This window comes from Manis pentadactyla, chromosome 9, assembly GCF_030020395.1.
Source record: "Manis pentadactyla isolate mManPen7 chromosome 9, mManPen7.hap1, whole genome shotgun sequence".
Classification (NCBI taxonomy): domain Eukaryota; kingdom Metazoa; phylum Chordata; class Mammalia; order Pholidota; family Manidae; genus Manis; species Manis pentadactyla.
In genome coordinates this window covers 76,237,089-76,250,209 of record NC_080027.1, presented here as the reverse complement: position 1 = coordinate 76,250,209, position 13,121 = coordinate 76,237,089, and the positions used below count along the sequence as shown (strand labels likewise).

Here is a 13,121-nt window from a genome sequence, read left to right as displayed (position 1 = left end):
TGAGACCAGGAAGCAATTACTGTCTTGAGTTGAGAATCATTCTGACTTGCTTCTAAATGAGATATTTTAGAAATCCTCAAACTCCTGCAGCAGTGGTTAAAGGAAAGGAAGCTTTCGTGATGCAAACACTGAATTACTAAGACGAAAACCCCACAGGTAGAGAAAGGCAGCAATCAACCTCTCTCAACCTCCTTCTGATTCTTACAACTAAGTCAGCATTTCTGCCTTTCCGGCCCAGCTGGCTTTCAAACTCTTAAATTAAAAGTGGAGAAAAGGCTTCTCTGCATACCTCCTGTTAATCGTACCTCCAGCAGTTTCACTCTAAGTAAAGCCAAATGAATTCTTCCAGGGTGAAGATTCTTTCCTAGGGCCCTTCTAACAAAGCTCTTGACATCACTTGGCAGCCACAAGTTTTGTGGTAAATACTGACCAACCATCAAATTCTAGAGTGTGACATTTTTGCTTGGATCCTTTAAGCCCAGTACTTCTTTATTTTTTAATATATAAAGCCCTTTTCCATTCATACTTGAAAAACTAGACTAAAAATTAGCACTACTCCCAACTCATGCCCTCCACAATTTCTCTAGAAATGATCTCTGGCTGCTCAGTAACTTAGTTTGGTGTTGCAACAGCAAGTAAAGGTTTCTTCCAAAAGCCTAAGTTCCCCTGACTCTCTATGTAGCAGGCCAGTGGGGGCCCTGGAGCAGAAGGGCCAAAAGCACACAAAACTGGAAAATGGCAGAGGTTCCCAGTTCTATTAGCATCCCCATGGGGAACGCCCATGGGCTCTTTCTGTCCCTCGCCACCCTCACGCAGTTTACCATCAAATCTTGGTGCTGCTAGCCTCAGGTACTTCCTGAAGCTGTCATCCTGTCCTGTCTAACCCCAGTGTCATCATCACTTTCATGTATCCTGTTCATGACTTCCAACGCCTGCAGGAGAAAGTCCAAAACCCTTAATGTGGCTTCCCAGTCCACCAACCCACAGGCCTCTGCTGACAGTTCCGGCTTCCTCCTCCCAGGTTCTTCTCCTCCTGTCCACCCCGGCACAGCCATGTGGACCTTCTGGTTCTTCAAATGCACCTTGCTGTTTCTCAATTCTGGATCTGCTAACCTACAGTTCCTTCTGTCTGGAATGTTCCTTTTCTTCCCACCCTCCCCTACTCTTGTGCAGTTAACTCCTTAATCCTTGTGGTTTCAAACCCAGCTCCACTTCCTCAGAGGCCTTCAGCACCCTGCAGATTCCTGCCGCTCACTTTCAGAGCGTCTGTCTTTGCTATACATTCGTTACGCTAGGGACCAACTTAACACCTGGTTTTCCTACTAGCGTGTAGGTTCCATCAGAGTAGAGACCACCTTTGTTTTGTTCTCTATTACTGTTCCTCCCCTTTAAGATGCACTTTTTTCACACTTTAACTTGTGAAAATTGGGATGTATCTTAAAATCAATAGCATGTCATGATTTGTCAGCAGTTTTTATTTCTTAACAAAGCATAAAACATAAAAGAATGTTTACATTTGATGTCATCTTAATATTTGTCAAAATTTTGTTATGTCTCTGTGTCTCTTGGGCATTGTGCCCAGCACATAGCAGGAACCAATAAATACCTGGTAAATAAGTACAGACATACAGACATTTGCTAAGGAGCTGATGTTAGTCAGTTTTTGCTATGTAACAAACACACCTTCACAGCTCAGTTTGCTGTTGTCAAACAGCAAAGATTTATTTTTCTTGCTCATAGGTCTGCAAGTCAGCCCTACCTTTGCTGGGCTCAGCTGGGACTGACCCTGGGCTGGGGTTGGGTTCAGGTCTGATCCATGTGACACCATATCTTCCTTGGACAAGAAGCTCCCCCAGGGTATGTTCCTCTTGCAGTTTGAGCATTAGAATGCAAGAGACCAAGCACACAGGCAACCACACTTCCAACTTCCTTTCTCATCATGTTTCCTGACGGTCCATGGCCAAAATGAGCCAGGCATGCATGGTGTGGGGACATTTCCCCTGGCTACTCTGACACATCACAGGGTAGAGAGAGGGAGCGCAGCACAGAGTAAGAATGGCATCTACCATAGGCTCCACGCAGCAGGGGAGGAGATATGGGAAGAGAAATCAACCTTCGGATTTTAGCAGTAATAAAGGATGGTTCCCTAATGGTACATATGTAACATGCCCTGGTCACATTGGGTGGAAAGCACAAAAGTCAATGAGTTAGCAGTGCCGGCCTCGAGGGGCAACCCCTCTGCCCAGCAGCCACTAGGACCCTCTCCTTTGCTCCCTCAGCTATCAGGTCTTCATTGAGGTATTCACTTGGGAAGGGAGAGAAAGAATCACCATCCGTAACTCTTTCCTCCTGTGGCTATATTTTTTGTTCAACTACCTCTCTGCAGGTTCACACTCACTGCTTGGTATTTCACTGTGGCTGTGCCAGTCCTGGGTGTGACTTCCTGGACTGTTTTAGTGTTCCAGGGCTGCCGTGCCACAGCACCACACACTGCATGACCCACCCGACAGAAATGCAGTCTCACAGTTCTGGAGCCCGGGTGTCGCCGGGCTGGCTTCTGGTGAGTGCCGTGGGGGAGAATCTGCTCATGCCTCTCCCTAGCCTCTGGCGGCCTGCTGGCAATCTTTGGTGGTCCTGGGCTTATAGACACACGACCCCAGTTTCTGGCCTCATGTTTACACAGTTCTTCCTGTATGCATGTCTGTGTCCAAATCTGCCCCTTTTATAAGGATGCTAGTCATACTGGATTAGAGGCCCACCCTATTTCATTATGACTTCATCTTAACAAATTCTATCTGCAATGACCTTATTTCCAAATAAGGTCACATCCTGAGATCCTGAGGTTTAGGATTTCAACTTAAAAATTTTGTGGGGATGACAATTCAAGAGAGACTAAGACCATGTGCTAACGAGAATATGCTGTGTGTTTACTTCTGGCTTACAATGTCAACTGTGAATTCTGGTCCGTCCAAACACAACCACGGTCTTTTAAAGTTGTAGTCATATTTTAATCACTATCTATTATATATGCTAGTCACACATAAATAGCCCTTGGCTATTTTGTTTTATTCAGTTTATATCTCAGATTTCTTCAATTTTTATTATTTCAATTATCTATATGTCATAATTATGTTCCTACTGTACTTTTTGCTAGCAGGTTAATTATGTCTTGGTGAAATGTCCCTTAAATCAGATGATAGCATATGAACCATATGAAAAGAATAATTATAAATATTCTAACATGCAGTGATTTAGATTAAAGCAGTTTTAATGGGTTCTAGAACTAAAATTTATACATTACTTCAAAAAAAAAGGGAGAGACTAAGACCATTTCTGTATCCCCTGCATGTAGCTCAGGGCCTGGCACACAGAGGCACCCCATTATCTGCCCACTGACACAAATGCTGGTAAGGACTCTTCCCTCCCCCTCCCTTTTCCCCTTTCCCCTTTCTCTGACCCCCTCCCAGCCATTAAGTCTCCAAAACAGGACAAGGCTGTCCCTGTTAACTTCTGGTAAGGTGCCAAACCTCACAGCCAGTTTCCCAAATTCTCCTTAAGTGTTATCACCAGGATACAGCAAGCATGATAAAGAAACTGCAACCCAATTGCCAAAATAATTAACTATCCTGGCACTGCTGGCTTCTTCAGAAGAGCTCACCTTCCCAGCTTTCCTCATGAGGCAGAAAGCGGGACAGGTGGCACTCATCTTTCTCACTGAACTGAAAACTTAAGTGCAACAGAGAGAAAATATGCCAGCCTTCAAAGGCAAGCTCCCCCATGCTAAAGAGCTGGGTCTGGATGGACGGCCTGGAGTTCTTGGTCCCAGTTTAATGATAACCACAGGGCAGCAGCCTGGGATGAAGGAAAATCATGAAGAACCTTCATTTGTTTGTTAGATGACTCGGGTCCCCATCCTGGCTTCACTTCCTCACTGTGTGGACATGGCACAGTCATGGAACAAGCTGTGTTCCTCGGGTTCTTCATCTAGAAATGGGGATCATTTTCTGTGACGGGAACTACTCTCACAGGGGTTTTGTGAGGGCTGAATAGGAAAATACAATTAAAATGCTTGGAATGGTGCCTGACATTTAGTCAATGCTCGTGGGGTGGCAACCCTTATAAACACCCTGCCTGTCTCCTTCCAGAAGTCGAGCTCCTCAGCATCACCCGAGTCTGCATGAGCTCTGTGACTAGAGCAGTCAGAATCGGGGCCCACTTAGGAGGTAGTCACTGTATTAGTTATTACTGCATAACAAATTTATTCCAAACATTATAGCCTTTAAAAACCCCAATATTTATCTCAGTTTCTGTGGGTCAGGAATTCAGGAGTGGCTTGGCTGAGTCTCAGAGTCTCTTATAATCTTCACCAGGGCCACAGAAAGCCTAAAGGTGGACAGGGAGGAGTCACTTTCAAGCTCACTGTGTGGCTACTGGCAGGCCTCAGTTCCTCCCAGGCTTCCGGTCAGAGCCCTCCCCACGTCCTTGCCGCACGGGCCCATCCACGGGAGCTCACACCGTGGCAGCTGGCTCCCACAAGTGTGGGCTCTTAGACAGCCCATCACTCTTGCTGCTTTTCTTTGTTAAAAGTGAGTCATGATTTGGATATCTATGTTCACGGCACATTCTTCACAATAGCTGAAAGGTGGAAGCAACTCAAACGTCCATTAGCAGATGCACGAATAAAAAAATGTGGCATATACACACAGTGCAGTATTATTCAGCCTTAATTAAGTAGTAAGGAATCTCTGACACCTGCTACAACATGGATGAACCTTGAAGACAGTATGCTAAGTGAACTGAGCTGGTCAAAGAAAGACAAATACTGTGTAATTCCACTTATAGGAGCTTTCTGGAATAGTCAAATACATAGAACCAGAAGACTGAATGGTGGTTGCCAGGGGCTGGGGGGAAGGGGGAATGGGGACTTGTTGTTTTGATGGGCACAGTTTCAGTTTTGTAAGATGGAAAAGTTCTGGAGATTGGTCGCACAAAAATGTAAATGTACTGAAAAACACTGTAAACTTAAAAATAATTAAAATGGTAAATCTCATGTTATGTGTATTTTTCCATAATTAGGAAAAAAAAAAGCAAGTCATAAGGTCCAGATCACATTCAAAGGATGGAATTATACCAGGATGTGAATGCCAGGAGCTGGGGATCATTCAAGGCTGCTTGCCACAGTCAGTCATTTATCCAAAGTTGGAAGGAATCTATCTGTTCCATTAGGACTGACTCCAACATATTTAAGGCCACCTGAGTGCTGGCCACATCTAAGACGTGCATGGCAACACCCGCTGATCCTCAGCTGTGCCCCTCCCAAGGGAAAGTTCCTAAGAACAGAAAAGGCACATGCAAATCTGCTCCACAGACACTGCTTCTGAAACTTTCTGGTAAACAGGTTATGTTCCCAATCAAGGAATCCCCAATTAAAATTAAGACTCCACCATAGAGTTCCCTGTTCTCTAAGATGTCCCATATGGAAGAGTACAGAAATGACTTCACTGTTATGGTCCATTCCTGTTTCCAGTTCCTGACACAGCTTGTGGTTGGTTTTAAGGCCAAGGATAAGGCAGGGAACTACACGGGGATGAGAGGAGAAAGGCAGGGGAGGCACACACAGCTGGTGTTTCTGAAGCAGAAGTACCACTTTCTCAGACCCTCACCAAGTTAAAACAGTATTTCCGCCCCTATTTCCTGTCATGAGGCCAGTTTTCTCCACTCCATCAAAATAAACATGATAAGACATAATTTTCTTTTCCCACATCTTTTGAAAGCAAATAGGCATTTTTTTCAAGGGCTAGAAGCCCAGCAGAGGCAGATGAGATATATTTTGATGAAGTGAGGTCATTTAGAGAAGGTGCCCAGCACAGTACCTGGTGCATGGTAAGGCTTGATAGATGTTTACTATTATTAAGATGACAGTGGGTCAAATACATGAGAAAAGACAATATTTTGCATACTCAAGACACCTCTGAAATTCTTCAGAGAGATACCACATGGAGCTCAGTATGCATCAGGTCTCCCCAAGCACTGGTACACTGGCATTCCTTTGTTTATGCACCAAAATTTGCAGTCAGTTTACATTTAGAAGCTACATGACAGAGGAAAGCATACCCTTCAATACTAGAATCACACTGGAAGCAGAGGTACATTCACACCAGAGAAAGGATGGGGAACCACAGACTGGCCAAGGGACAGCAGGTCCCAATTCCCATCTTACGCTCACTGTGGGGCACACTTTTATCAAAGGAATGACAGAGGCATCTATTCTATTTAAACAATAATAATAATATTTACTATTACTATTTTAATAAGACTGTGCAGATTTGAACTCACATAACTTAAACACATATACAATATAATACTATATAAGGAACAAATAAAGCAAAGCTTACTTACATTAACACCATACAAAGAAATCTTCCCTAGTCTTCAGCATTTACTGTGTCCAATGTTTGCAGGGCCCTGTGCTACTAGGCAGGATCAGCGGGACATGAGAGGCAGAGGCACACTTACTGTTCCCAGGTAGCTAACAGCAATGCCTTTCTACCATGGGCACCTTGCTTGGAGACTGGCATCCTAATGGCAGCTGACAGCTGTTACCTACGCCCTGCTGGGGCTTGTTTTCAGAGCATGTGCAAACAGAGCTTACTTTCTAGAGGGGTGTTGGGTATGGAAGGGTTTGGGTATGAAAGGCACAAAGTCTAGATTCTAAGGACAGTTGCTCTAAGTAAGGTATTTCCCAAGAGTGGGGCTTCCTGTATAATGCGTCCACCACTTGCTTACCCTATACCTCATGTTTATACTATGAGAACACAATAGAGAGAGAGAGAGAGAGAGAGAGAGAGAGAGAGAGAGAGAGAGAGAGAGAGAGAATGGAGCTGGATTTAGAAATACTAATTTCAACAAGCCTGCAGAGGGACAGTTCTTAAAGGCAAGCAAAAATCCACTTCAGCACAATACTGGGGTGGGGGTGACAGTCAGGGGTGAGGGTTGCTCACAAAACCATCAGGACAAATTCCCTCACTTCCAAGTTTTAGACTTGGGAACCCTTTTGAGGAACATCTCACCACCTCCAGAATTAGTGAATCTAGGATGCATAAGAAACTATATATGAAACAATACTGACAGAATATTTTCCTTAATCCCTCCTTATCTATGCTATTACTTACTTGACTTTGTGACTAATGTTCCCCTACTTGGTAGCCATCACTGTTGATGGCACATGCCATAGGAGGCATATTGGCATATGTTTTGGTCTGTAAAAATTTGGCTTTGTATAAAGGCTACAAACACCTTGCCATTCAATCAGAAGCTTAGAAATTCCTAGGCAAATGGCAAGATTAGAAATCTCTCTAAAGTTAGTGTAGAACAGTGGTTCTCAGACTTTCATATGCACTTCAATCACAGAGAGGGCTTCTTAAAACACAGATTGCTGGGGCCCACCCCTGGCTGATTTAGTTGGCCAGGGGTACAGACTGAGCTTTGTGTTTCCAAAGACTTCGCACATGCCACTGGTGCTGCTGTTCTGAGGATAATACCTTGAGAATCTTTGGTAAAGAAAAGACCCAAGGAAGGGATTTTTCAGGCAAGGACAATCAAAGGTTAATTCTACCCAAGACTCACCTCCCAGAGCCATTCTGTGTAGAAATTTTGGCAAAGCCCAAGCCGATACACATTTTGTCTTATTTATGGATCTCAGGCATACAGACGTGGACTGATCAAAATCCTTGGTTTATGACCCACTCTTACCAGTGGTCCATGCATGACCCATTTGATAACAGTCAAAACAAATGAACTCACTAACGAACAATAATATGGGTGAATCACAGCAATACAGTAATTACCTGCTTACAGATGATACAAGTTTATAACATTAGAAATATGTGCTTTTTAGGAGGTCTTAAAATGGATGTTCATTTTAAATCTGTGTTTCTTTCTAATCACTGAAGAAATACAGGTTAACTGGAAATGAGTCAATGGGTAAAGAAAAGTACCTGGTCAGTTTTAACAGGGGAGAATACAACCTCACTGTGTCCTTCTGGTTTCCCTACACCGCTTGTGCTTCCATCCCCCAGCTGCCGCCTTCAGCTTCCACACAACAGCTCTGAGACAGAGAGCCCTGATACAAGCAGGCAAGTCTCAGAGAGGAAACAAAGTAGTAAACCAACACACAGGGGAAATGTTGACTTTGCTCGTAAGAAGAGAAATGCAGATTAAAGCATTTGGGGAGCTATCATTCTATGACTATCAAGTTAGCAAAAATGGAAAAACTAGAACAGCAGGTAATGCCTGAGATAGTACCATAAAACTGACATGCGCAGACAAGGCTCCCAGCAGGATAAAGCAGAAAAGCATTTCCAACAGCTGTATGGCGAGGTGTGGCCATGAGCCATACAGACGTCCCACTCTGCAGAATTTATCAGTGGAAAGAAGCAACAACCTAGGTGACACCCAACAACGCACCAGCTTAGAGAATAACAGCAGAGCTCCTGGACAGTAGGGAGCGCAGCTGAGGCAAAGGACAGTTTTGTAGAGAAAACGTATAGATGATAGTTAATACACGCGAAATACAAAAATGCTAAATGGTAGGTGTGTTACAGTTAGAAGCATGTGTACAAGGGCTGTGAGGGAAAATGAGTTAACACAGTAAATTAAAATGAACACAGCTGTTGGGTATAGACATAGGTATGGGTGTTGTTTTCCTCCTTGCAGTGTTCCTGTGGTGTGGTGATGCAATTATTTTTTAGAGCTTGAGAGGCTCCTACCTTGAGAACTTTCACAGCTTTCCTCATCGCTGTTGTCTTGACAGTTATTCTGCCCATCGCAGATGAAGCTCTTATCAATGCAGAGGCCGTTCTTGCAGTGGTAGCGGGCGGTGGAGCAAAGCAGAGGGTTTGCTGCTGTGAAGGGAAAACAGAGCAGATCACCAAAGAGGCCAGCAAGTCCCCTTCGGGGCCCCCTGGAACCTTCTCCAGCCAGGAGAATGTCCCACCCAGAAAGCAGTGAGCTCCTTTTCTAAGATGGCAGCTCAAAGCCTGTCCTGGGAGACTGTTAGCCAATGACTGGGAGAGGACACAGTGCACTCTGCCCCATTATAAAAGCTCCTTCTCCCAAGTCTCCATGCTAGTGCCCTGTTACTATACCACCATGGCTGGCGGGTCATGCCTCACCCAAGGTGGTCAACCTCTAGGTGGGCGAGCAGCCTCTGAGGGGCCTAGCACAAAATCGGAATCTCCTGGGAGAGTCCAAAGTGGAAAGGCTGGTAGCATGAGACGCACAGAGAAACGCAAAGCCAGAAGGAGGCGCTGAGGCGGGGATCTGCGGACCTCTGCCACAGATGGAGTGACGGCAAGATCTGGTCCCAGGGCTCTGTCGGTTCCTTCTGGTTCCTTGCCTAAGGACTAGCCTCCTAAATCCTCAGGTATCTTTATGGTTCATCAAGGTGAACTCTGGTCTCAATTTCTTCTTTGCCATCAAGAAGTCCACTAACCACTTGATCTGCCTAAGCAGCACCCCCGTAAGACTCCCTGTTCTAGGAACTTCAAAAGAAATGACAGATATGGTCCCTCCCCTCAAGGAAAAGGGTGGCAGCCAGCCAGAGAAGAGCAGTATTTCTAGAGCACAATTTACCTTACTTCCCCATTCCTTGAAATGCAATTCATAAAAGGCTCAAACCAGGTCTCTATTTTCAATAAATGAAGTGGCAAAGTAAAAATTACTACAATCCCAGCTCTGCCAGTTATGAGCTGCATAATCTGGGCAAATTACTTCACCTCTCTGAACCTTGGTTTTTTTATCTGTGGGCAGCACTGGCTACATAATTTGTGGGACCCAGTGCAAACTGACAATGTGGGGTTCACATTCAAAAATTATGTAAAAACTCAAGAAGGCAGGTGGAGGGCATAAAACCAAGTGTGGCACCCTGTTAAGTTAAGCAGAGCCCTGTATACCTGTGCAGATCACAGGCCCATAAAGCTGGCCCTACAAATCTGAGCATCAACTGAGAAGACGTAGGAGAAAATATCCAGTGCAAAGTCTAACACATAGCAGAGGCTCAGGGAATGTTACATGTGCCCCCTCAGTTATGTCTCCCTCAGCCCCCAGACTGGGGCCCTCCCTGAAGGGAGCACTTTTGGTGGCAATGAAGAAGTAATGAACTGAGCCCTCACGGGAACGGCACATGGTGGGAAGAGCCCCAGAGCAGGATGCCAGGCCCAGTACAGAAGGTTGCTATGGGCTCAGAAGTCATCTCCGGTACTTCTCAGTAGTCCTCAACTGTGAGATCGCATTTGTAATATATCTTCCCCATATGCTTCACTGAACTATTGTTAAGATATGCAGAGATCATGGCTGCATGGACTATAAACTTCACAGAGCTTCATAAACTTGAAGTACTGCAGAGTTTTTTTATTCTTTAACTGTTCACTCAGAAAGTTTACATCAAAAGGTCAGAGGAGGTAGAGGAATGGGGGAAGCCAATGCTCTCAGTTCCAAAGATGATGGACCAGCGTAAAATCAAACAAAAGTAGTCTGCCCGAAAATGGATGTTTTAATTATTTAAATTGTGGGCCAGAGAATGGTTCAGCTTGATCAGGCTGAAACCACGGTCTGCCTTCAGCCCAAACCAAAATGGAGAAATACAAAACCACAAATTAAATTTATTTTCTGTCCAAGGGAGCCCTCCAAACTCTCGCACAGCCCACCATGGTGGCTTTCAGCTTCCCTGGTACCTCGTGGGTCATGTCTACACAGCCAGAGCATCAGCAACAATCAGCTCACGCAAACGGACAGCCTCAGAGAGACTCTAAATGCTCCAAGATGGGGCAGTTGCAAACTCATGTGGACACCCTAGTGAGGAGGCTGTGCTGAATCAACCTTACTGACACTACTTACGTCTACTTTTCATCAGCTTTAGACCCTTTCAACTTCACAAACTTTCCCAAGGAAAAGAAGTATGTGTGTGTGTGTGTTTGTGTGTGCAAGATACTACATAATGTGTGTCTGCATATATGTATGTATGTGTGATACAGACCACACATTATTTTCAAGATGAACTCAGATTGGCTATACCTTAACATCCAGCTCTGTTAAAGAAGCCAGATTAACTGAAAACCGAGTCACAGACTGGTTTTAATGTATATAACCAAAATGACTAGTAGCCAGACTACATCAAGCAATCTCACTACTCAAAAAGAAAAATAATTTAATAGGAAAATGGGCAAATGATAATGCAATTCCCATAAGAGAAAAGGCAATGATCAATAACAACTTGGAAAAGTGTTGACTTTCACCAGGAAGAAAGCACCACTTCAACCACACTAGACTTACTAAACTTCACGGCTGTTGGCAAGGATGTTAGGGAGAGGAAGTCTCATGGACTACTTGTGGGAGTGCAAACTGGTGGATTCACCTTGGAGACCAATTGAGTGATACCTGGTAAAGTTTAAGGTGCACAGGCCCTATAGCCTGGGAATTTCATTGCCAGCTATACACTCTAGGAAGAATCCTGAACAAACAAAAATTTCTACTGAAGCACTGTCTGTTAAAAAAATTAAAAAATTAGAAATGATCCAAATGTTCATCCACAGGAGAAAAGATCCAATGTCCCACATTGCTACCACAGAATTCTACAACAGGGTTTAGCTAACTTTTTCTGTAAAGAGCCAAATAGTAAAAAATTTAGGCTTTACTAACATTAGGTCTCTGTCATAATGACTCAACTTTGCCACTGTAGTACAAATCAGCCATAGAAAATCTATGAAGAATATGACTGTGTTCCAATAAAACTTTATTTACAAAGCAGATACTAGGCCAAATTTGGCCCTGGGTGCCATAGTTTGCCAACCCCTGCTGAACAGCAGTGAAAAATGAATGAATCAGAATCAAGATAGATAAATCTCACAAATATAATAGTGAAGGAGAATAGTAAGTTACAGAAGAAAATGTACAGTGTTATACTACTTATAGGAAGTTACCCATGCAAAAAAATGTTACTTATCATTGACAGATACAAAAATATATACTGAGAATAAAAACTTGGATTGGAAGAAACAACCCTAAGTTCAGCTCACTGGATGCCTTTGGAGAAAAGGGAATAGGATAGGATCTTACCGTAGGCTTCTAATGATATTTGGTAACATTCCGTTACATTAAAAATCTGAGACAAATAAAGCAACATGGTAATGATTTTTTTAATCCAAATATTGGACATGTAACATTATATTAGTTTTAAGGATACAACATAATGCCTTGATATATGTATATATTGTGAAATGATCACCACAAGTCTAACATCCAACGCCACACATAATTACAAAATTTTTTGTGTGAGAGGACTTTTAGGGTCTACTCTCTCAGCAACTTTCAAATACGTAATACCTTACTATTAGCTATACTTAATATAGTTGCAATTTTTTCATAGTATAATTTATTACGAATATAATATTAACTATAGTTGATATAGTTATAATCATATAATAATCACTACAGGTAATATGATTTTTAAAACAGAACATTGGTAATGCAGGTGTTCATTTAATTTTACTTTCATTTTCAGTGTTTGAAAGACTTCACCAAACATTTTTAAAAGTCTAGTCAGGCAGACATGTTCCAGTGGTGATCCCCTCTTCCTTTGCTCTGCCCCTCCACAATTCTCTCTGGCCCACAAACACCTGTTTTTAGTTCCTTTCACACTGAGGTCCCCTGTTGCTCAGAAGACAAAGGAACACGCTGGTGAACAACCACACCTGGGACTCCTCCCTGGTCAGTGGGTCCTCCAAAAACACCGCTTCCCCAGCACTGCCCAATTCAGGGCAGAGACACAGAGACAGAGGATGCTAGAACACTCCCCAAACCCTGCATTACCAATGTTCTGTTTTAAAAACCATATTACCTATAGTGATTATTATATGATTATAACTATATCAACTATAGTTAATATTATATTTGTAATAAATTATACAATGAAAAATTGCAACTATATTAAGTATAGCTAATAGTACAGTATTATGTATTTGAAAGTTGCTAAGAGAGTAAACCCAGCAGCAGGCCAGGAAAAAGGGCTCCAAGTGCCTGGAGCTATGGAAGGGCCCTCAAGCCTGTACCTCCCCCAAGGTCTA

At 43.4% G+C, this 13,121-nt stretch overlaps 1 protein-coding gene across 3 annotated transcripts in view; it reads right to left on the bottom strand.

Annotated features, from left to right (window-relative positions):
- The window catches only part of LDLRAD3 (low density lipoprotein receptor class A domain containing 3), a 244,904-nt gene that overhangs the window by 105,535 nt on the left and 126,248 nt on the right, over positions 1-13,121 (bottom strand). For 2 of the 3 annotated variants that reach the window (XM_036891668.2, XM_036891669.2), the window contains exon 4: positions 8,769-8,903. In XM_036891668.2, coding sequence (XP_036747563.1) covers positions 8,769-8,903 — 135 coding nt within the window. The remainder of the gene's footprint in view (positions 1-8,768; positions 8,904-13,121) is intronic. The other variant, XM_036891670.2, reaches the window with a different exon arrangement.